The following is a 25,680-nucleotide window of genomic DNA, read 5'->3' on the forward strand; positions in this document are numbered from 1 at the left end:
AGTTAACATTAATAATTAAAGCTAAACAGCTAATGTAATACCAAACTATCTGCAAGCTTACCTTGTACTATACATAGACAGTTAAAGAAGTAGTGCTATACGGTACTGTACGGTGAGTCCTCGACTGTGCGACAGTACGTCGCGTGGTTATGACACAATCGTAAGCCTATTTTTACAAAAACGTCTGCTACGGAGCCATAACGTGAGCTACAAGGTAATGGAGGCGTTTATACATTGTTGTGTTTCTTTAGAAATAAACAATGGACAAATAGAGTCTTTAAACACTTCAGATGTAAAGTTATTTGCTGTAAAAGTGGCGCCAAAATTAATGGCAGTTAATGGAATGCTACCGGCGGTTGATGGCTTGGTAGCATCAAAATGGCTTCCTAGGGAGCTTCGCTTAGAGAGGGGAGGCTTACCCCCTTGGCTAGCTAGATAATGATAGGAGGACTAGACTGACTGGCCATTTCATCCTCTGCTTCTTCCTGCTAATACGTCATCTGACTGCATTCAAAGCGGTTGCTGCTCTCTATAGGAACACGTGTGTCATTACAGCAAATCAAAAGGATATTCATCTGGCCAGATACTACTAAGCAAAATGGTTATTACACAATCTACAAGCTTGGTCTGCCCATGGCCCAAGATGCCATTTCCTTCCACCAATTCCTGTACCAACTTCGTTTTTTTTTTCAGTTACTTTCTGTCAGCCTTTGTTTTTTTCATATTATTTCAGGCCCCTCAAAGTGGATTTTCCTTTACTATAATAAAGGAAAAGACGCTTTAGGCCAATTGCAAGCAGTGTTTGATGTAGGAACCCTTCTACACTTCAGCCCTCAAAGTTCTATTAAAGTGTTTCCAAGGTCAAGCATGAACCTTTATGTCAAATCTTGTTTCCAACGTATAAGTCAATCAACAAGCTCAGTCTTTTCCTAATACTCATTAAAAAAATAATGACATAATGAACAAAAGAAAGACATACTCTCCTCAGTATTCATCGGCAGCTTGCCTCGAAATATACTGCCCCAAGGTCATTAGTGCAACACACAAAAATAGGGAATTGAAACAAAAAAATCCCCATTAAAAACCAGCAGTAAAAACAAGCTGAGAACCATAGGAGTAGGCAAGGCAGCGGGTCAAATAGACATGGAAAAGGTTGAGGAGTCTTTCGTGATGCTGCAGGCTTTTCTTTAAAATGTTCTTTATGGCAGGAAACTGGTCCCAGTTATGATAATGTGCTGGGTTGTCTCCACAACCCGCTGCAGGGCCTTCCTGTCTGCAGCTGAACAGTTTTCACCCCAAACAATGATGCAGCAGGTCAGTATGGACATTATGGTAGACCTACATCTGTAGAGGATGGCTGTGCACGGACCAACTCTCTTTAGTCTTGTTATGAAGTAGGCAGACGTCGTTGAGCCTTAATCACTAAGGTTGTGTTCTGGCTGTGATGTGCACCCCCAAGAACTTAAAACGCCATCTTGCCAGTATTACCATCGACCTGTAGGGGGTTGTTGAAGTCAACAGTCGTCTCCTTTGTCTTATCAACATTCAGAGAGATTGTTGTCTCTGCACTAAATGTTACCATATCTTGGTGGTCAGCAAATTTGATGATATGGTTGCTCTGCTCTGGGGTATGACAACACAGTCGTGGGTCAGCAGTGTGCGCATAAATGAGAATTAATTTGTTTGTTGGTGGTTATTTTATCAAACACAGGGCACCTCAAACTAAAAAAAAATCAAACAACCAATTCACAAGCTGGTTTATGAGGCTCTGGGTTATTTTCCCTTTAATCCAACCTTGGTATCCGGCATGTCCTAACATCCTTAAATATGGATGGGGCCCATTAATCCATCCTTATCCCTCTGAGTTGGAGGAGTCCAAAAATATCCTAATGTGAGAGGAAATACTTTTCATCCATAAATGGGTAATCATGAGAATTCTGGTTAAGGACTGATGTGTAAAGTCAAAGTGAAAAGGATGTGTTTGTACTACTTAAAAAATCAATCAGAACATGAGCCAACTGGTTGCATGACTACTCAATTTAAAACATAACTTTACAAGAACATAAAACAAAAGTGACAGGTGAATTTGAAACAGAAAATCTAATTTTTATCTTGGTCAGGCTTTCTCTACATTTGTACTTAACTCAAAATGAAGTCAACACTGCCAGTAAGCATACAAAAGTCCTTTACAAATTATTTTTTTATTTTCAGCATAATAGTAAGAAGCCTCTCCTCATTTTCATATAGTTGAAACTAATTGGATCACAAGGGTACATATTAGTTAGCCCATTTTACAATAATCATTGTAACATTTTTTTTTTTTTTTGGAAGTTATTCTTATGCACTCATTTTCCTACACAAAATAATCAATATCAAGATCCTATTTTAACTGAGGACCATAACTCTGCATGCAAGACTAATAAAGAAAACAACTAATCTGTGATAGCTACTGTTATGCTGTTCATCTAATACCATTATCAATATAATTTACTACAAATACCAGGGACTGCGTATAAGAAAGAAAACATTTTCTTGTGGTACTACTGCCTCTAAATTACCGAACATACTGGGCTCTCAACTGTACTGATCCAAATGGTTCTGTCCACCTTCTGTGTCAAGTTGAGGAGAAATAGGCTTGGTCTAAAACCTAAAATCTAGCACAGTCTGAAGGAAAAAAATATCCATCCGTCTTTTTTTCCTTTCACTCCAGTGTTTACAATTTCATCAGAATAAAAAAAGGTCCTCGAAACAATCAAAATGTTATGAGAAATTCTCAGACGAATAAATCCTCTGATCTGCCTGAAAAATTAAACCTCAATCTTATAAACACAAATGATCTGAGACTCAAGGATTCTATTGCATTTTAACAATGAGATTGAGAATACTAAAAACTATAAAAGACAAAAAAGGTATTAACAAGTGACGTCAACTATTGCCCTTCAGCCATTTCAGTACGTGCTCGCACCAGCAGTAACCCTTCTACATTTGGAATAGTGTTTCCAGAGCAAATTAATGTATTTCTTAAACTTGCCACCTTTGCCGCCACTGGGTTTTACTTAATCTTATCAAAACACAAACTGAATCCCATCTCTGTACACACTTAAACCGTTGCACAATTTTGCCTTGATATCAATGAACCTTTCCTCTCCTAATTTTCCCAATAATACTTTTGGTAAAAGATTACTGAACTCAGTAATCTGCTCCTTACTTGTATCAAACACAAACATCTGTTCATCCTAGATATCATCCAGTTTACCTGGACTATTTAAATAAAAATACAATAAAAAAATAATAAAAAAAACACGTTCTCTTGTCCTCTGAAATCAACCATGATGGGTTTGTTACTTGCTCTGATATCAAAGAGCAGTTGTAATGTGTAGATATGTACAGTCAAATCCTCTCACCCCAGAAACTTTTCCCAGCAGGCAGCATAGTGGTGAACCGGCTCTCTGCTCTCTGACCTTCAAAGACTTTCACACAATACGATCAAAGTTCATATGTAAAAGAAATTGTTACAGTATCATTTAGTACTACAATGATTATTTGTGTATCAGCACTTACTTAAGGCTAAACCCAAGGACATGACAGACATCCATTATTACACACCAACCACATAATATTTGGATAAAAAAGGCAATTGTTAGTGTGTAGTAGAGTCAAGCAAGTGTTGATTCTGCTATGGCGTGCGACCAGCCAAAGCACTGCAGTGGGAAACGATTTAGCACTAGACTTCTCACAAGGACTGTCAAACTGCCGGGGGCTTCACATACGGTGTTACACTGTAATCAGTAACAATGACCCAAAATATTCATCATCATCATCATCATCATGAAAAGACAACCTCTCTCGACAGGAGAACACATTAGTCTGTTTTAACGCCACTGAAGCCATCAACATTCTGTAACCAGGACAGATTTAGGAAAAAAAAAAAGAGAGAAAAATAAAAAAAAAACATGATGAAAGGCTATCTCGTCTTAAATACGTCTGATCCACAATAATAAACTGTTGAGAAAAAAGGCAAATGAAAAAAGAAAAAAAAAAGATAACACTAAGGCAACAAGATTTTGTATACCCCCCCGATAATCTCACAATGAGAATATCTGTACAAACAACATAATGGGACTCAAGTGGCCAACCTGTACCATTTTAGACCAGAAACTATGGACAGAGCAAGGAGAGACACTTTTCTGTTACGTACTGGGGAGCTCTGCATGTATGTATGTATACACACACACAAAGTTAAATAACTCTCGGTAAATGTTGGACTAAAACTTGCCAAGGATCAGCATAGAACAGGAGATCCACAGGTGATACTCCTGTGACCCAGCCTTCATGTCGTACACAGAGCCAGTCAACTGCAGACTGCCCCTCTCATCATCCACTTCGTGGAAGTCCTGGTTTACAGTTCTAAAGCGTGTCTGATGTTACTTTTTTTTATTTTATTTTTTTTTTAAATAAACATACAAGTTACTCAGGTTTCCTTATAATTTCACTGAAACGATGGAAGAACCCATTTCTAATTGAGTTTATTTTTGGCCCATTTTGTACACAAAAAACGATCACCACTTAAGTCCAATAGGTAAACAATAATAAACACTTTCAATTATTTACACAAAGTAATCAATAAAACTGTACTTCCTCAGTTGATAAAGTCAGGGAAATCCTAGTTTGAATTATATTTAGACCAGATACTGCTTTCATTGAAATGTCGTAATGCTTAGCACTACGTTAGTGACAATGGCAAGCAGGCTCTGGCCTCCATGAGATGTCAACAGTGGTTTCCTTGCTTCACCTGGAAGGAAAGTTCAGTTTTATTAATTCTGATCTAAGTGCGAATCTTTTTGAGTCAAAATGGGCCACATGACAAACATTTAGAAAGAAGCTCTAATACGTTTCTCTCACCACTTCATCCCATTTTGTTGCCAACACATCAGGATAAACAATACCCACAGCCCTTCCCGAGTACCACCAAATGCAGATATATTTGAACAATAAAAACCTTTTTTTTTTTCTTCAGAAATCAAACAGAATAAGTACAAAACAGGACCACTGTTCATCACAGACAAGTCTTGTCTTTAAAAAAAACACAGGAAGGTAAAGGAAACAGTAAAAAGTCAACAAAACAAAAAACACAAATGTCCCTCTGTCGTTAGTAATCCCAAGACTAGAGCTGCAAGATCAGTCTGTGCTAGAGAGTGGCGTCACTCAGCACAGAGCTGAGAAGAAGAAACCCTGTGGCTTGTCCCGTCTCGGCGGTGTTGTTGTGGATGTACGGTGGAATGTCAAACCGCCAGTCGGCCTGGAGGGGGGTGCAGGGGACTCCAGGTTTGGGGTGCGGGTGGGGGTTCTTGGGGGTATGGGCGTGGTTCGCAGCATGGCTGGTTCTCTACTTTGGCTACGCCACGACCCTGACACAACCGCCGATGCCGCAATAGCCGGTCTGTCCGTGAAAAGTTCTTCAAAGCACACAAATTGGACATTAGTTAGTAATTTTGAATAATTAGTGATTCAAGTGTGTGTCATTGCACTATTTTAAGGAATCAAGAAATCAATCTTCATATTGCACATGCGACAAAAAAAAAAAGAATTAAAACAAAACATGAATAGCATAAGTATAACATTTGGATAACTCTGCTTTGTTTACATTTGTGCATACCTGCTGGCACCGTTCACACTGGTAAGGCTTCTCCCCACTATGGACACGCTTGTGTCTCTCAAGGTGGTAGCGCTGGATAAACCTCATATCACACATGTCACAAGCAAATGGCTTCTCTCCTGAAAGAGCACATAAATACACAGTCAATGAATCAATTTTAGCGTCTCGTACAAACAAACTGTTTTCACGTACTAATCTTAATTTGCAAACTCTATTTCCAACACTTACAAAACGTTGGGGGGAAAATTGCCCTATCAGTAAATTTCAACAGTGTGGTTTCAGCACCTGAAAATAGATATTCTAAAAGGCCTTGTCATCAACTCATTATGTGTAGATCAGAGTGGAATTTTGTGTTTTCATGGCCCAGATCTACGCAACATAGTGGCCCCAAAAAACTGGGGCAAGTATTATGAGGCTGGTTCAACATCCCATCAAATGACTTGACAATCCAAACTCGAGTTTGTTGTGACCCCGTTCTGTTGGAAGCGCCAGAGCCTTTCTCAGTAATAAGGGTACGGTAAAGGAACGCATACCCGTATGAGTGAGGCTGTGTCTCTCCAGGTGGTTACGCTGAATAAACCTCATGTCACACATGGAACAAGCATACGGCTTCACCCCTACACACACAGAGCAATACATTAGCCCTACCAGCCACAAGTGCAAGAAATACAACTTTCAAGCTCAAGCTAGCACTACCACTAAAATATTAACAGAGATAATAGCTCATTTCTTTGTATGTAATGTGCATTTCCCTTTTTTTCTTTTTTTTAAATCTTTTTAGAAAATATGTTGAAATAGTCAGACATGCAACTAAGACCAATAGTTAAACTGTGAATAAAGTTAAGTCAGATTTTAACATAACATGGAGTTAGACATGACTGGTTTGTAAGCAAAAACACCAAAATCGGTCACATTTATTCCATGTATGCTTTGTCTGAATAAACATCAGTAGCATCCTCCCTTGACACCACAACAACTACTTCAGCATCCTCTGAACTTCCAGCTATAAAGACTTTGTTTACACCACAAAAATACTAAATAATAAGCTGTAATTATTTAACATTTTGAGGTTGAATTTGAAACAAATGTTACGTTTCTTAAAGACATCATCTACTTTTAAGGGTGAACAAAGATTTATTTTTTCTCAAAAGACTTCTGACGCAATCAAATGATGACAGATACAAAATAAGTATTTGAGAGTTCTGTCTCGATAACTATCAGATTGACTTCTAAGTGACACAGCAGCACATAAAATGTTTTAGTAAGGTTATTATTCGGATTTAAAAGAACTGTGGATTCGTTTAATTTTGCGCTTTTCAGTTATGCTTATTGACTTCTGAGAGCAAAGCGTTGAGCTATTGCTCTTCAGTATCTATGACAAATAGGATATTTATTTTCTCACCTTTCAACCAAAAAGAATCACAAAAACATTGACAATATCTGCCTAGAATTGAAACTAGAACTTCAAAAGAACCAGAATTCCCAACTGGAATTGTAGTATGTATCATTTAAAAATGTAACCCTGGCTAAAAGATAATCTACTCAATCCTTTGCATCCACATTATAGTTCTTGAATTGCCCCGCAGTATTACTGGTATCCGTAGTACACATTGTGTAAAAACCAAACTGGAGTTTGAAAAATTCTGGAGGGCAATGTTCAATTTTTAAGTATAGGTAATGTAAGATAAAGACTAAATACTAGTAACTAAAACGTCCTACTAACCTGAGCACCTACAAACTAAACACATGTTCTGACTATATGTGTAACCCTCATAATAGCACAATAAAGAGTAAATGGTAATCTATATAATGTGGGAAGGGCAGGTGCACGGACCCATACCCGTATGCGTGAGGCTGTGTCTCGCCAGGTGGTAGCGCTGAACAAACCTCATGTCGCACATGGTGCAAGCAAAAGGTTTCACACCTAAATGCAGAGCATCAATATATTATTTTCACACAATCAATCAGTGCTGTATTTTAAACATCCATTTACAATTGATGGGTTGTTAACCACTTTTCACTTGCTTTGTGAAATTTTCCTAAAAATAATGCATTTTGACTTTCTTTTTTCTCCAAATCCAATAAAGAATACATCAAACTGTCAAATTTCAAATCCACAACTAAACACATCACATGAGCTGATGATGTCACAGTCCTCTATTTACATGTAGAGACTTGCTTTAATGTTGCATAACATAGAAAATCCAAGATAGACTTGATCAAGACAAATGTACAACTAGTTACTTTTACAGAATATTAATAGTAATTGCCAGCTGACCCTTTAACGTAATGTAGTTACAGTCTGATCTCAGTGACATGGGTAAGGTGGGCGGACGCATACCCATATGAGTGAGGCTGTGTCTCGCCAGGTGGTAGCGCTGAAAAAACCTCTTGTCACACATGGTGCAAGCATAAGGTTTCACACCTAAATGCAAAGTAGCAATATTATATTACCTTAAATTCCATTATTTACGAATAAATACTTTAGCTATTGGTTATTAACCACACATTTGCCAATTCATGCAATAACAAAAATATGTCTGTTTCCTTCAAGTAACACAACTAACCATTTTAGCTAGATCACCAATCAAAATGATTTTTATTCTGCAAATTACAGTCAGTGAGCACTGCAAACAATGCCTTTACCTTTGTTTGCCTCATGTTAACAGCCTTTGATTAAAGTAGGATGTAAATCATGCTTACGATTAACAGAGTATTTTGCTTTATCTGTGTCTTTAAAAGCCCATTTTTTCAATGTGAAAACATAACACCAGCATACATTTTATGCAATTGAGCAATTCACCACTAGTGATTGTGTCTATTACTGAAGAGCTGATGAAGTAAGATCATTTTCTGAAAAACTGTGGTAAGCAAAAAGCACAGGATGGGGCCAAATGTGTCGATATTACTGGCTTTTTACAGCCGTTCTAGTTCTTTTCCTTAAAATAGTATGACATCAATTATTATCATCATTCTAAGTTTTACACCAGCTACTAAAATGAGAAATCTGTGTTGAAACTGTTTGCACAATAAAGATTATGTAACAATGGCCTACAATGAGAGAAGGGCAGGTACACTGACGCATACCCGTATGAGTGAGGCTGTGTCTCGCCAGGTGGTAACGCTGAACAAACCTCATGTCACACATGGTGCAAGCAAAAGGTTTCACACCTAAACGCAGAGCATTATGGTATTATTGTCAGACTTTGTATTTTTTGTGTTCACAATCCATCAATAAGCAATATACTTGAAACATCTATTCAGAATTGATGGGTTGTTAACCACTGTTTTTTCAAATGGTTTTGAAATGTCCTTTGTAGGAAATTTAATCTGGCTATAAAAGAATAATCCAATAAAGAATATATCAAAAATGTATGAACCAATTCTCAAATCCACAACTAAACACATCACATGAGCTGATGATGTTGCAGTCCTGTATTTCTTTACACATTAAGACTTGCTTTAATGTTGTAACACATAATGTTGGGTAGGCTTGATAAAGAAATTGTTTAAAAGAGCAACAACTACCTTAGATGGCCGACTCTGTATCTAACAATTACAGCCTAATCTCAGTGACATGGGTAAGGTGGGCGGACGCATACCCATATGAGTGAGGCTGTGTCTCGCCAGGTGGTAGCGCTGAAAAAACCTCTTGTCACACATGGTGCAAGCATAAGGTTTCACACCTAAATGCAAAGTAGCAATATTATATTACTTTGCCTCACTTTTCATTTTTTAAATCCAGGAATTAATATATACACTATTGGTTATTAACCACACAATTGCCAATTCATGCAAAAACAAATATTTTCTTCAAAATGCTTTTATCCATTTCATAGTTTTGTAGATACCAACACACATAAAAAAACAACTAATTAATGATTTGCAGTTATCCTGCTTAACTGAAAATGTCAAACAACAGATTAGGTAACCTCGTTAAAACTTCATACTCAGTATTGACATTTCCCTTACATGTAACAGGCGTATGTCTTAAGTGAGGTAACAAAATTGAATGTCTACACTGATTTCTAACAGTAAATGTCATGGGCACGGTGCACGGACCCATACCCGTATGAGTGAGGCTGTGTCTCGCCAGGTGGTAACGCTGAAAAAACTTCATGTCACACATGGTGCAAGCATAAGGTTTCACACCTAAACGCAGAGCATCAAGAGAATTATTTTTGTGTCTCTGCCACCAGGACAAATAATATAAATCTGTAATCCTATTTCCTAAACGTCTGGACTAAATTGATATCGGTGGTTAATAACCAATGTCATTTTTCTGAAATTACAAAAAAAAAGGAACATCAGGCTATAATGAGATGCTTGTTTCAAATTGTAAAATTCCCAGAGAGGACATAAAATCCACTGACACAACACATGAGATGATGTCATCTGCAATTACACTTGAATAATTTGTGTATAAATCCAGATATGAGACTAGATCAAGCATACAGGTGTTGAAGCATCCTAATCTTGTGACTGGGTTAAGATTGGCTGACGCATACCCATATGAGTGAGGCTGTGTCTCGCCAGGTGGTAGCGCTGAAAAAACCTCTTGTCACACATGGTGCAAGCGTACGGCTTCACCCCTATACACACAAAGTACCAACTTTAGCATAAAACACTCAACTGCCAAAAATAATCGACGTTAAACTTTACTAATTGCTTAGTAAAGTTTGGTTGCACTTATCAGCGCTTTGTTTACACTGGAAATCCCAGTATGCTTCAAATATTGGCTATTCCAATTGAAAATTCCATTTTTACATCTGATTTAACTTCAACTGTAACTGCTGAAGTCTAATGTGAAAATTGTAATTTAAAAAACATTGGGGAAATTGAAGTATCCTGTGTAGAAAGCTAAACTTATTTTGAAACCTAAAAACCTACAAAATGATGATTAAAATGTATTTAGGCGAAACCATGTCCCTAGTGGGCACATTCAAACTAACACAATAGCAGGTTTTTCCATGCGATGCCAATAGGTGCTTGCATTTATATATTTTCAACAGACCGCATACTGATTTCTGGAATTAGATTGTTAAGTAAATACTAAATTTTATACACGCTGATCACAGAGGTTAGACAATTTTAGGCAGTTGGTAAACAACTATGCATAACACATTAAGATTTGACATTTGTTGGCAAAGCTGATCTAATTTTAACTAAAAAACTGTTTTAGGTTAACAGAAAACTGCTCTGAAAACCATCATATAAAACTAAGCTTGTGATTTAAGCAAAAATAAACCATTAACTCTGTGCTATCTTCAAATTTAAAAAAACTGTATTGTAAAAGTGAACTGACAGACAACAAAACTTAAATATTTACAACAGAGGGTTATATGGTATTTCCTCCCCATCACTTTGAATGTGAAATGACATACTAATTAAGCTGGGTGAGCAGTCAGCTCTAAATTTGCATATTACGATTTTTTTTTAATATATATATGAAAAAAAACTGAATAAGAATTTTAGCCTAAATATAAAGTCCCATTCACATCAACTGAGACCCCAAAGTGTTTTCCACTACAGTTTGTTTTCACAAGACAGAGTCAGGGTCATCATGTCATTTCATATACAAAGCATGGGAAGATTTTTTGTAATGCAAGCGCTTTGAATGCTCATTGTAGATGCAGCATGAAACATTAGCACTTGTCAATGCACTGACAGAAAGCAATACAAACTCGAGTTGGAAGCAGCCATGTAAACATTAATGTGGGGTGCATGCATGACTAAAGTCAGAAAAATAAAAGGACATACCCGTATGAGTAAGACTGTGTCTCTCCAGTTGGTAACGTTGTATAAACCTCATGTCACACATGGTACAAGCATACGGCTTCACTCCTAAACAGAGCACAAGAATGTTAGATGCATTGCATTACAAAACACTGATGAAGTTCATGAACACCAATATTTACAAAATGAAATGCTTTTAGCTTCTACTGCATGCTTGATTACAGAAAAAAATCCAGAGACATTACACAAAAAAGAGTTTAAGAACCTGCAGACATCAAGAGCTAAGGTGCATCACCAATTAAGGAGAAACAGGCCTTACATGTTGCAGTTTGGACCAGCGTGAGTAATTTCATCCTGCAAACAAACTGTTGATGGTGGTAAAAAAGCCATTTTACATTTCATGTGAAGCTTTTTCAAGTTTCCCCATGTTTAAGATGCACCATTTCAATATTCCAGCAGGGCAAACATTCTTGTATTTGCCTAATAAAAAAAGAAAAGAAACGTAGCCTCTTTCTCTTGACATTTTAGGTTGATGCTGCATTAAAAATACTTTTTAGTGTAATGTGCCTTTCATTGGATATGCAACAAAGTACTCAACAATACACATGCAATAGTACCATTACAGTGTTAAAATGAATACAAGGTAACTGACAGAGTCACTTTTTCAGTGGACAGTTTTCCAACAAAGCCTACAAATTCTATTAAACATTTTTTAGAAGGGGTAATTAATTTATCAACAATGGCATAATTAAGGTATTGTATATAGAGGGACTTAACAAAAAGTGTAGGTTGTTTATATGAAAGGTTTTAAAGTGAAAAGGGGAACAAATAATTCAAGCATACCAGTATGAGTGAGGCTGTGTCTTGCCAAATGGTAACGCTGGAAGAACCTCATGTCACACATGGAGCAAGCGTATGGCTTCACCCCTAAACGCATACAGTACCAAACTTTAGAAAAGTGTTCTCATGACCCATGTAAACCAAATATGTCACCTTACATACACTACTCAATGTTATGTCATTACAAGGTCTCATTTAGTATTTTTGCCAACTAGTCTCTATACATACAAGACATAAAATGTGTCATGACAATTCAAAAAGCAATTAGCAAATACAATGAGCACACCAGAAAATAAAACATCTACTAGTGCTTAAACTTTAACCTTTCATAAATCAAGAATTATAATGAGCTTTCACATGTACGGTAGGTGATGCCTACACACAAAGGCAAATATCTACAAAACCCTGATACTGTCAAGTGAGAGGGATAAATTAAACCAATACCCGTATGGGTGAGAGTGTGTCTTGCCAGGTGGTATCTCTGGAAAAATCTCATATCACACATGGAGCAAGCATATGGCTTCACCCCTGCACACACAGAGCAAATATTCAGTAAAAACACCATAAGGAACTGAAAAGGACACACTCACTTAAATTAGCTATCCAGCCATGTCAAAAACGGTATCACCAGTATGATGCAACACTACATGCATGCGGCTAATCTGTCAACCTCAAACAATAGGGATCTCAAAGAAAATGTCTTATTGCTTAACTTAGTGCAGTTTTTTTTGTAAATTCAAAAAAGACTTGACGCAAGTCAAGGTGTAATTTACAGGCACGGTTAAGTACCAATAGAGTTAACTTGGGAAAGGCTGTCCAAAAAAAGAGCCCTAAAGGGGTAAGGCAAAAAACTGAAATCCACTCCTCCAGCATGCCCCAATAGTTAAAATGGCTGGATGCTCGTTATTATAAAAACCAGACTAAAGTTAGTCTATGAACAAAGGACAGACAAACTTCAGTTAACTGGGTCTTTGGGCTGTAACATAGCAAAGAAGGGCAAACCCATACCCGTGTGAGTGAGGCTGTGCCTTGCCAAGTGGTAGCGTTGGAAAAATCTCATGTCACACATGGAGCAAGCGTATGGCTTCACCCCTATACAGATAAAAAGTATGTAATTATAAGCTAGAAACAGAAAAAATAAGTTTCAACACATAACCATCAACTCTTCCCTTAGAATGACTCTTCTATTGCTTCTACACATTATACCATCAGCCTGAGAAACAAATGATTGCTTTGCAGTACATGGTTATGTGTATTGTGACCATATGTGGGTCATTTCAATCAAACAATCTTTAAAAATTAGGAGTAATGAGGACATTATTGCGCAGAAGAAAGTAAAGCATTCAGCAGGGGAAAAGTTGAAGTTGTGTACATTTAGGTGCCCAACTGTATGCATGTATTTACATCAAGAGGTAAAAATGGTAGGTTTTATATTTTACCATACATGTCTGGATACATCTTCATGTTACTGAATGTAAATATTTGAAACTGGTAGTCATTTTAGAGCCTTAATCTGTGTTTACACTGCTATAAATTGAAAAGTTACAATTAACACCACCAACTAATTAGCTACGGTAAGCGGATGCATACCAGTATGAGTGAGGCTGTGTCTTGCCAGATGGTAACGTTGGAAGAACCTCATGTCACACATGGAGCAAGCGTACGGCTTCACCCCTACATACACAAAGTATCAATATATTAGCTAAGACGTTCCTTAAGCATCATTCACAGGCATTAAATCTCTAGGACCTGGCAGACATCAATCAAGTTGCATCCCAATGGATGATTTGTTTTACTTGTAATTAGTAAAAGTGTCCTCTTTTATGAAGAGAAACTATACATAATCTAGAGTACAATATAAAACAAAAGCAGCAACAGTAAATAAGCCAAGCAAATTTAAAACAAGACACACGGGTCAGCAGCAACATAGCTAAGAAACGTCTAAGACGGTGATCACACTGGCCAGCTAAAGTAGAACAGTAAACACACTTCTCCACCATTAACTATTACGAGTTCCGACATGTTTTAGCATTGTGGTAAGCATGTTTGTTGCAACTTATTGCAAGTCGGTTTAGCATCTATATAGGCACATTATTTCAATGTAGGGTGGCATGACAGTGTTTGTTGCTTTGACGTGTTACCACTCATGATCTGCCTCAACTTTCAAATATTTCCAATCTGATCTCCGCCATAAATTTACAGCAGAAGCACCTGTCTAAGCAACTGTGCTACTATACAATACAAATTTTAATTTAAAATTTACAGCAATTACAGCTAAAACACATGAGTTGTGCAGCCATTAATCTGCATGTAAATTTAGTGTGGACATCAAAGGACTATTCCCGTAATATACCATGGCCTAAGTTAACCAGCTACTTTTACTCAAACTGTTAAACAATGCAAAATATGAACTGAAAGTAATTTATTTCCAAATTTTATCTTTCTAATAAAGCAATGAACAACCAGATTTCCCAAATACCTAAGTAAGACAGTCTCTTGCAAAATTACGTTTGTCCTAAATATGTTGTAACAATCAGCCCCATATCTTATACTGTGGCTATGACACCATGACACTTCCTTCAAACATCCTAACCATGATGGATACACATATACATATAGCATCGCAGGTAAGAGTTGACCAACTAATGTATACTACTATGTACACAGTGTATAAACATCTAGATCCATCTTTCAGCTCTGCTTGAACAATAAGCACCAGTCCTTAGATGATAAAAAATAATATAATTATTTTAATTTTGTTGAGCAGCAATGGTACAAGAGGGATGATACACTTTGAGGGGTCCACAGGAGCTATTTTAGTTCATGTCAGGTGTTTACTTACATCTATTCATACAGTGCATTACAATAAATGCCATTAAATGGCAAATTTTTGACATCAATAGCAAGCCATTCTATGTGAGGGAGGTGTTAATTCAACCCTGCAATAACTAAAGTGCTGAGGGCCCGCATAAGTTTTTAAAGAGAGAGAGCGAGGGGAAAAGGGGAAGGAGAACGGAGAGAAGAAAAGAGCGTTTATTTTGGGTAAGGGAATAACCTTTTTATAAATGCCAAATGCCAAATTTTTAACATTTTGGTTGGGGGTTAACGGGAAAATTTACCGCCAAAAATTAATAAAAGGGGTTATGTTGGGGTTTTTTTAAAAAGGTTTTTTGTCCCCAAAAATCCAAAAAAAAGATTTTTGGCCTGCATTTTGTTTGTTTTTTGGTGTAGTTTGGGGGTTTTTTCAACTGTTTTTTTGTTTCACGCCTCTTTGAATGGGGAAATATTTATCTTAATGAACTACCTGAAAAAACCAAGTTTCTTAACTTAAACGGGGCCGGAAAATGGACCCCAAAACCCTTTTGAGTGAGCCCTGTTTTTCCCCAGGTGGAAACCGCTGGAAAATCTTTGTCCCCAAATGGCCCAAGGTACGGCTTCCCCCCACACCCGAGCATACATTTTTAGCTATTCAGTTTTTAAAACAAAAAGGGGGTTTGTGCAAAAAAATCAGAACTGTATTATTAAAAAACCCGAAAAAAAACATTGCATATTGCCACCATCCCCCAACTGAATAAAGTATGGGTCAATATTATTTTCCATTGTTTGCATTTCTTTGGTAAATCCTGTGGAAAAAAATCCGCCCTTTGAAAAAAAATTGGGTTTGGAATTTACTTACCCACGGGCCCTCCTTTTTAAAACAAGGGAAAAAACAAAAAATTTTTGTGTAAAATGGGCAAATTTTTCACCCTATCCCAAATTTTTAAAAAGTCCCCCCTTTTTTCCCATTTTATTAAAAAATTTAAAGAACAAAACCCTTTTGTGCCCCTGCATTTTATTTTCACAAAAAAATTTAAAAATTACTTACAAAAATTTTCGGAAACAAATAAATTTTCCCTTTCTTGCGGCCTTTTTGCTTTGGGGCCCTTTCACACGGGGGGCCCCCAAAATTTTGAGCCCAAATTTTCAAGTCCCTACAAAAGGTTTGTTTCGGGTTTTTTGGTAATTTTGTGCAATAAATTTTATTTTTCCTTGGTTTAAAGGGGGAAATTTTTAAATTTGGGAGTGTTTCAAGACGGCACATAGAACCCTTTTACAAAATCTAATATTCAAAGTCACAATTATTTTGCATAGGGGAAAACCCAAAAAGTTTTTTAACGGGGGGATACCTAGGGACAAAAAATATTTTGCTTTTGGGGGGTGCTCTACTAGTGCTTTAAGTTGATTTTTTAAGCCATGGGGTTTTTCCCTTTTAATTTTTAATTCAAATTTTTTTGGAAGTTGTTTTTTTTACAAAAAAACCCGGGGGGGCCAAGTGGTTTCTGGGGTTAGAAAAATTGGGGAAACGGGGAAAGGAGGGGAAAAACCCAAGGACGCCCCCCGGAACCCCTTTTTTTGTGTTTGCCTCCCCGCAACGAAAATTTATGTGACAAAAATCAACGGTAATGAAAAAAAAAACCCGGATATTACTTCTTTCCCACTTGGTTAATGTCGGGCCCGGCCCTAAACCCTTAAAGATTTCCCAAAAGGGAAAATTTTTCTAAAGTCAAATCACCCCAACCCAAAGACTTGGAGACTTTAAAAAAAAAAGTACCACCGGGGGCCCTTGACACAAGGGGTTTTTTGGGAAAGGTCGAACGAAAGGGGGGAGCCCAGATGTGATATTTATACAAACTTTTGGGTCTAGAAATTCCCAAAACGCATTTTTAAATTTTGCGGCAAAGGTTTTTAAAGCTTGAGCCGACTAGCAGGATTATTAGCCTGGGTGAGGTAGTTACTCTTTAAAGTGACTACACCATGTGAAAACCAGTGTATCATCTCTGCAGGACCCAACAGCATTTGTATGAACACCACAAATTCAAATGAACAAAGAACCTCCTATGTGACTCGTTAAAAACAATTTAACAACAGCAAAACAGGTTACGCCAAACAAAGTCAAAGCATCACAGTTCAAAAGCAAAAGAACGTTTTTTGTTTTTGTTTTTTTAACAGTTGAAACTAAGTTTGAATTTGCAAAAAGAGATGTCACAAGAAAGGCTAATTTCTCCCTCTACAGACACCAGAGCTTAACTGCACCTAGAATTCTGGAAAAAAGGAGGAATGTGCCTGCGACATCACTAGGACGCTAATATAATAAGGATTCTCAAATCCTGCAAACATTTGAACTGATGCCAGTCAAAATGTATGGTATAATGGACATCCGAAAAGGAACATTTCAAAACAACAGTTTTTAATAGTGGACTCAGGACTATTGGACTGTACTGTTATTACATTGCCTTATGTACATTTTTCCTGGTGTTGGGGGGAGGGGGGGGAAGAGGTGGCTTTGTTGGAAATTACTGTCCACAGACAAAATAAACCCTGAGCATCTGTCCATTGATTAAAGTGACAGACTACAGATGTAGTCTGATTTATGTAAAATGGGTACGGTTAAAGGACGCATACCCGTGTGAATGAGGCTGTGTCTCTCCAGGTGGTAACGCTGAATAAACCTCATGTCACATACGGCACAAGCATACGGCTTCTCCCCTAAACCGAAGAGCACCAATTTTAGTCAAAGTCCCCACAGACACCACCAGTTAGCTGTGAGGCAAAAGCTTGTACCAAACAAGGTTTTTTAGCAGGCCATTGCAAAACCTTACAGTTGCTGCACACTCCTAGATTCATTGCAACTCAAACTTTTAGGGCCGCTTTCAACAAATGATTCATCTAATCAGGCATTAAAAGCTGTTTTGGCTTAATTGTAAACCCGAGTTGTTCTAAGCATGACCCCTACCTGTATGAATGAGGATGTGTCTCTTCAGGTGGTATCCACTTCTAAATGCTCCGTAACAGTGATCACAAATAAAGTTTTTCTGCACTTTGGATGATGGACCATTCTCATCTCCACCCGTGCCCTAATGAGGAAATTAAGAATAATGGTTCAACATTGGTTGAACCATTGTCAGTTGAACAGTGCACTAATAATACAAACAGATACAGTGCATTTTACCACAAAAACAATGGTATAGTTAAACTGTCAAGCATACCCACCCACAACTGGTCAGAACTTGATGAAACCTTAAAATTCCTGTGAAATGTCAATATCTGTAAGGCCTAAGATTTATATTAACTCTAAAGACTTGCCCAAATTCCTATTTTTTCATGTAAACTTTTAAATGGCTTATGATTTCTACAACCCTAATTATCTTCAGAATGTAAGTATGTTTTTTTCTTAGCTACATGTGATTAATATTTTAATTTTCAAATACCCCGCAAACCCTTCTAATGGCCAAATGCCCTCATGTTACTGCTCCTCTTGTTATGCACACAACTGCAGTTATTGTGCTCTGCTCCCCTCCCCCTCTTTCCTCTCTGGAGATCCTCCACCCCCTCCACATCTTCCTGAACTCCTCCCCCCACCCCCACCCAAAGAAAATGTGCTCACAGGAAAGCTCCAAGTGAGGCACACTGGAATAAAGTTAAAGGCTTTTACAAAAACGTGTGCACACAGCTAACGTTGCATTTTTGTAATGAGGAAAAATGAAAATGGAGAGACCCTTCCCTATTTAGCCACCACAGCCACTGACCTTCCCTCCCCTTCCTTCTTGTTCTCTCACTTTGCAGGGAGTAACTGATTTCCTGTTCTTTTTTTTCTGCTGCATGTCCTCATTGGCCCTCATCTCCTTCTCATCCAGCAGGCGGGGAGCTTGGAATTCACCTTCCTTCCGGATAAGCTACAGAGCCAGAAAAAGTCAATTATTTCCTGATTTCAGATCTCTAACCTTTAAAAACTAAATCAGAACAGATCTGAATGTGACTAAAATGAAGTGATACATGTGAAGCTCTATTATATTTCAAGGGTCCAGCTGAAGAAGCCAGTGTTACATAGGGTGGGTTTGTAAATTTTGCTTCACAATTTAATTTTTAAATCATTTCTGATGGAGGAATATTCTTATACTGTGCTATCTAGGGCAAGGTTATGTACATCTGAAACAATTCAGAAAGAAAACTGTTGTTTGTGGAGCCATGAAGCCAACAGGATTTTGGAGCTTTTAAAGTAACTATTTGCCCCTACGGGCCGGCTACATTGTATGCACAACATATGCACCAACACTACTCCAACACTATAATCAATGAAACTTGTGACACCGGGCAAGAGAGTAGCACGCAAGTGCTACGGTCCGCACAAGTTATGCATGTAGCGTAGCCAAAGCGTTATGTATAACTTGGTAGTAATTATGTCAATTTTGTTTTTCCTTGCCACACTGACATTTTCAATTTCAGTAAAGACTATAAATTTACACAGTTCACAATATTGAAATCATAACAAATAACCCTAATTTCCACTCTACATTTCCGAAGTGGGTCCTAACCAGGGGTGGACAGCTCATTCCGGATGGGAGGATCATATGGCTCTGGGGAGCACGATCAGGTCCCTCTCTCTGTGGTGGTCCATGGCCAAGTGGAGCCATCATTTTTTTGGGCGGAGCAGCCATGGAGCTGGCCTGCATCAGGGCCATGCTGGAGAGGACAGCCTCGCAGCCAAGCAGCCCCGCCTGCAAAGAAAAATAATGAAGATTAACAATTTACCAACAATGTCAAACATTTTAAAACAGTCTGCAAAAAACATTTGCCAAGCTAGTCATCAACGACAACATCCTGAGTGACACAAAACTGCAAGGAAAGTTATTTGTAACCACTTTGGTGTTCTCAAAACAAACCCATTTCATATGGTCGCGGACTGAGCTGCTGGGCAGATGTGACATTGCTGTGGTGTATGTGAGCGCAGGGACAGGGGTGGGGACAAGGTCATCCAGAGATCCGTCAGTCAGGATGGTCGGGCTGGTGGGAAGCCACACCCACCTCACTCATCTAGCATTAAAACTGAGGAAGAGGAGGATGTGGATGAAACAGACAAGCATTAAATGAGAACAGCATCACTCGCTGTCTTTATCGTTACATATTCCATTTACTCCAGTTAGGATGCTCATTTACCACAATGGCATTTAAACATCACAAAATATTCTTCATTTGTACAAATAACTGTCAGGAACCTGGTTTTTGTTCGTAGAAATTGGTCAGTAGATTGAAAACAGAATTTACTGGTTGTGGCCAATATGTGATTAATCGTACTGTATATTTACCTAGTAGCTAGGTTTTTTCTCTTTTGGAGCTACCCTGGTTGACCATGGTAAGCAACTGATTCCACAATTATTTACCTATAACCAAGTTGTTGCCTGGGCTACAACTGAACGTCAAACCTATTTAACTGCTGTGTGCCAACTTTGCGATGCCACGCCCCCCACCCTATCAGACACACGCTAATCCTAGTGGACGGTCTTAAACTAAAAAAAAACACTTGAGTCGGGCTTTGCGCTGTGCTGCCCCTTAAGTGGAAGTTACATCTCCCCCTAACGTGCTACCTATATGCAGTGATACAATCTCTCAGTCAGTATAGTAGCTCGCTCTACCTGGACTAGTAATGTATCAGCATGCGGTAAGGTCCTGCTCTGCACCTCAGCTTGGACACAGCGGTCTCAAGTGAGAGAAAAAAAAAGGCGTTAACGTGGAATGCTATCACACTTTCCTCTATTCCCTCACTGGACTAACTTTGTGGATACTATTGTGTACATCAATAAGTAAGTCTGATGACGTTGTTATGAATGTACATTAGCAACAGTAGGCTAATTCACGAGGGTGCTAATTTATGTGTGAGCTAATATTGCGCGTCTGCTCATGTGCACTGCAAGAGATATGTTTCGGTTTATTGAATGAGTTATTCAGTGCAAATATAACCGAGAATAGAACAGAATGCCTTTACTGTCATTATACACAAGTGCAGTACCTGTGCAACAAGATTGAAGCAACCCTTTTACAGTGTCGACACGAAATATGAAAATATAAAGTATAGGTAGTGCAGAAAAAAAGGGGGGGGGGGACCTGGTGCACAGTCCTGAGAGCAACTATATACATATATAAAATAGCTTTGTATACACATTATGCAAAAAGTAGTCAAGTATTAATACAAAATAAATTAATATTGCACTGTACTGAAATGGTTAAGTACTAACTAATAAATAAATAAATATTGCACGGTAATGAAATGAAATGGTTAAATATTAAATATTGCACTGTATGAAATTGCACAGAATTCCAGTGTCCTTTTAGGTATTGTATATTAATACTGCAGAGTAGGTCCAGGGGCAGGGGGTCGGCTGTGGAGTGAAGTGCATGTGTGAGTTCAGAGTGGTTATGGCTTTTGGGAGGATACTGTTCTTGAGTTGTTTAATCTCAGTAATGTTGGTATATTAGGTTATTACAGTTGCTCTGTTAAAAGTCAAATGTTCCACTATACTGTCATTACGCAGATCTAATTGAGTCTACACTTTAAGGCACTGTAGTTAAGTGAAAGTAGGTCAAGTTGTAATTTACTGCCCCTACCCGAGGCTGCATGTAATTCTGCCTGTTTACAGAAGGCATTTAAATCAATGTCTGATCATTTCTATGTTAAGTGTTAGGCAATTGTAGTAGAAGAAAAAAAAAAAGTTTTATTGTAAACATCGTCAACTGCTAATTTAGGAGACATTGCCCAACCCTAGGGCTGAAAGACCCGCCTGCGGGTTCCTGGTCATCAACAAAGAGATAGGTGTGTATAGATGTTGACAGTGTGTCTACATTGCTCCACGGTTGTAGGGTAGGCCATTTGATGTAGACACATCCAACATACCAACGCACAGTCAACACATCACCCAGATGTGCCAATCACCGGGACAAGGGAAAAAAACAACAGGAGACCTACTCCTTAGCCCCACTGCTTTCAAGCAGCCTTTAGACGCAAGAGCACAAAGGGATAAAACAATTACGGAAGCATTTGGAATTTATATTGCCAGATAGTGAAAGTGGAATTGTAACATTCCTCCTACTGCACAAGTTTTTAAAATGTTTATACTTTAATTTATTTTTTACAAGATTTGATTTATTTTGTATTTTCAAATTGTATAGATGCTTTTCAGTTTTATAGCATGACCTGTTGCCTTTCGGGAAAATGTTTGTACAGTGGTACATTTTTTGTAATTACAAAAAATAGTATACCAACGTTGCCAGTGGACAAAATGTTCTTGCTTAGTACAGCAAGAAGGTCTTTGAAACTTGCACCGTCTGTTCAAAATAAATGAAAAGAAATGTATCCTTGTACATTTGTTTTTTTTACGCTGTACCAAACTCGCCCACAAACCATGACACAGAAACTAGAGTACAAACAGAACTATAACTTCTGTGTACCATTACACCCTACTGATAACAGCTGATAATAGCTTTGGTCCACTGTTGTATACATATACCTTTCTAAATACATGACAATGGAAACAGATAAAAGAACAAGCAAACGTTGCTTTCAGTAAATCAATAAGTGGAACCAAAAAGCACATTATTTCTTAACACAAATGTAATGACAAGAGGGGACTACACAGAAACGTAAGGAGGTAAGAGGAGGAAATATATCTACAGCCATGCTAGACAAACTATAGATATTGTATTTTTTTATATAAAATATTCTTAAATGTAAGATCTTTTGGCAAGTTAAAATATCAACCTTATGCATTAAAACATTATATACAAAGTCATAAGAATAGAAAGTGTTAGCTTTGAAAGAACACAGAATGTGGCAAAGAACAGTAATAAAGTAAATAATGCAAGGGCAGGAGTTATGATTTTATAAATGCTGTAAGTCTGTTTCTGTTTTCATGAAAGTTGCAGAAGAGCACTCATTACATAAAAAATAGTACATATTTCACCTTGTAACAGTTAAACTTTGGAAGCATAGAAAGGAATGCAAAAGCTGACCGGTATTAACTGGGCTGTAAAATATAAACATAACGTTATATACGTATATTCAAGCAAGGTATTGGTCTGCACCCGTGCTAAAGTAACTAGCGTTAACAGTAAAGCGTACATTTTGGTTGGGTTTTAACAAGTAAGATAAGAGGAGACGGTCACTTTAACACGTTACTCAAACAAACATTGCTGTCTTGTGATGGCTTTTCAGTGTTAAACGTCACATTTTGTCGCCGTTTGTTCTTTTCTCCAAAGATGGCACAAGTTAACGGGAACGCTTTTGTGCCATCATATAGCTAGCTAGCAAGCTAGGTTAACGATAGGCAGATAAAGGCAGGGATTTACTTAACGCTACGGTGCAATTAGCTAGCCAGCTAGCTAACACTGCTAAGAAAATAGACAGCTAGCGTAACGCTAGCATTGGCTAACGCTAATTTAAAGACTTCAAGGCCACGTCGTGTAGTTAGCTAGATTTCATCGGCTGTTGTTGTGTTGGTTGCCAGCAAAGGAAACACCTATGGCATAATGTTGCTTTCAACATAAACATTTATTATTTTAGCATCAACTGAGCTGGCCTTCGAACTACCACCCTAACCTTACGTTAGTTTTGCTGATGTTGAACAAGCTAGCTAATATTAGCTAGCGTTAGCTGCTTGCTGGCGCCCTCGCCCACTGAAATGTTAGCTAGTAACGGTAATCTAACATTTGTTTTAGCCCACCTGGTCATCGGTTTGATACAGTAGCATATTAGTGTATCCATCGTGCATATTGGATCAATACATCTTTTCACAAGATATTACTATAAGACACAAAATCAACTGGTTCAAGACAAGATTGAGCGATAAAGACATTCGTGATGGCCGTCGTTGCAGTGACTCCCCCTCCCGATGATTAAGCTAACGTTTGTTAGCCTGCTAGCAACGGCCAACATTGACGCTGTAATATGAGGTTAATCCTTTTGCTGCCATCTCCGAGCATGATTGTTCACAAATGAAAGAACAGACCATTGAATGCACAGCCAAAATACACCGAGCACCGAAGAAAAAGATTACAAATATGTAACTACCTTTCAGCTTCACTCGCCCGACGTTTTCAAGACCGTCTAGTTTACAAACACAGGAAACGCCACAGGATGTAACCCTCTCTCTCCCCCACACAGCAGCAAGGCTTTCTCAAGCGAAGAGAAAAGGGTCATCTTCTTCGACCAGCTCCCAGTGAACAGAGAGCGTTGGTTTAAGCGCGGATAAAATCTGTTTGTTAATGCATTTTTATATTGTTGTGATGATTTTACACCTTTAAATGTTGTTATGGGGTAGCTGGCGTGTCTGTAGCAGATTCAGACTACGACTGAAAAGACGCAGACAGAAAGGAGTGGACACTAAAAATGACAGAAAATAGGGATATGCAGCCATATTGTGGTAGTTTTAGTGGCTCAATTCGCGGCCCCTTTGCCCTGGTTGTCTAAAGTGCTCCTCGGGCCAAATTAAAAATGATTATTAATACAATATGACTGCAATCATTGCCGGCCGTCGCTGAATCTTTTAATCTTAAAAAACTCATTATGATAGCTCTTCCTAAACTGCCTTTAAACGTAGGGTGACGTCATTGTCAGAAATAGGCCTATAATACTGATAAATATCTTTGGTCATAGATATAATCTGTGGTGTAAGTATTGGTTTATTTTATTCAAGTTAGCTGCAGATATGCACTTTTCCTTTTTGTGCTTAATTGCACTTGAAACTAATCAGGTAGGCTATTAGGTTAGGGTTATGCTATCTATCTATCTATCCATCTGTCTAATTGCTTGGTGTAGTCGGTTCTTCTTACCCATATAGTATGGAAATATCATCAGCTCATATCTTTAAAGGTGCCCTGCCACATGTATTTCATTACTTTGTAGTAATGTCTGAAGTTCTACCATGGACTTTGTAACATTTTATGTGGAAAAAATACCTTGGTTACCTTTTTTTCAAGCCATAGCATGGTATAGAAAGCCTGCAACAGATTCAGCTCGATTTGTGCCAGTTCTTATTAATATTCAACAAGCTAAGCTGTTGACTCTGATGGGCTAACAGCTAGCCAATGAGAGCCTGGCTATCAGCTTCCTTTACCCAGCGCAATTGGGTGAGCTCATGAATAGTAATGAGCTCAGGCAAGATGACATCAGACTGACCAGCTTTTTAATTGGCCTGATTTCTCCGCTTATTTCTGTTCAGTGGCTAGAGCTGACAGAGGGGGTAGCAGTTCATTTTTACGTTCACCACATAAAACAAACACAAATGGATCTACATATTTAAAAAAAAAAATGCAAGTAAAAACAGTTTTGTGTGGCAGGGCACCTTCAATGCTGTAATAGGCTCCTTGCCTATAAATTTTATGCGTCAAGTAACATTAAAGTTCCTATATATTTACTGTAATAAATCCTCAAATGACCCCAATGCGTCATCAGATATTAAGGAAACATGCTAAATTGAAATAGCCGACTATATTTTCTGACATTAATGCTAATGCCAGTATTTTCTCCTTTCAAAATTTCCGTGACGTAATTTCTGTTTGTGTTTTGGCCTGTGTGTTGTTATCAACTGCCCAGTTTGACAGCCAGCCGGGTTGCCAGATGTAAAAACATAATCCCAGCG

General features: G+C 38.0%; 1 protein-coding gene across 39 annotated transcripts; it reads right to left on the reverse strand.

The window, feature by feature from the left end:
* Positions 1 to 2,326: 2,326 nt before the first annotated feature.
* znf740a (zinc finger protein 740a) lies at positions 2,327 to 24,473 on the reverse strand. 39 transcript variants are annotated; one of them, XM_032512362.1, is made up of 20 exons: positions 24,111 to 24,467; positions 19,933 to 20,095; positions 19,564 to 19,767; positions 18,799 to 18,945; positions 18,006 to 18,126; positions 17,675 to 17,758; positions 13,823 to 13,906; positions 13,241 to 13,324; positions 12,677 to 12,760; positions 12,236 to 12,319; positions 11,417 to 11,500; positions 10,165 to 10,248; positions 9,725 to 9,808; positions 9,259 to 9,342; positions 8,744 to 8,827; positions 7,998 to 8,081; positions 7,497 to 7,580; positions 6,190 to 6,273; positions 5,657 to 5,775; positions 2,327 to 5,456 (listed from the first exon to the last, which is right to left on the reverse strand). In XM_032512362.1, the coding sequence occupies exons 2-20, from the start codon at positions 19,975 to 19,977 to the stop codon at positions 5,283 to 5,285; spliced, it is 1,902 nt and encodes a 633-aa protein (XP_032368253.1). In that variant the 5' UTR covers positions 19,978 to 20,095; positions 24,111 to 24,467; the 3' UTR covers positions 2,327 to 5,282. The 39 variants fall into 39 exon arrangements, with proteins under 39 accessions (XP_032368253.1, XP_032368255.1, XP_032368254.1 ...); XM_032512364.1 differs by having other exon boundaries at positions 5,198 to 5,456; positions 18,829 to 18,945; XM_032512363.1 differs by having other exon boundaries at positions 5,198 to 5,456; positions 19,585 to 19,767; positions 24,111 to 24,466.
* Positions 24,474 to 25,680: the final 1,207 nt, after the last annotated feature.

The sequence above is a fragment of the Etheostoma spectabile genome, chromosome 4, assembly GCF_008692095.1.
Source record: "Etheostoma spectabile isolate EspeVRDwgs_2016 chromosome 4, UIUC_Espe_1.0, whole genome shotgun sequence".
Taxonomy (NCBI): domain Eukaryota; kingdom Metazoa; phylum Chordata; class Actinopteri; order Perciformes; family Percidae; genus Etheostoma; species Etheostoma spectabile.

What these genes read in the sequence shown, in the direction of transcription:
- znf740a (XM_032512362.1), bottom strand. Translation starts at nt 19,977, where the DNA reads ATGTCACATCTGCCCAGCAGCTCAGTCCGCGACCATATGAAATGG. An exon ending in ACACAGCCTCACTCATATGG is followed by an intron (nt 9,809 to 10,164) that starts GTATGCGTCAGC and finishes CTCTGCGTTTAG; the next exon opens with GTGTGAAACCTTATGCTTGC. An exon ending in ACACAGCCTCACTCATATGG is followed by an intron (nt 8,828 to 9,258) that starts GTATGCGTCCGC and finishes CTCTGCGTTTAG; the next exon opens with GTGTGAAACCTTTTGCTTGC.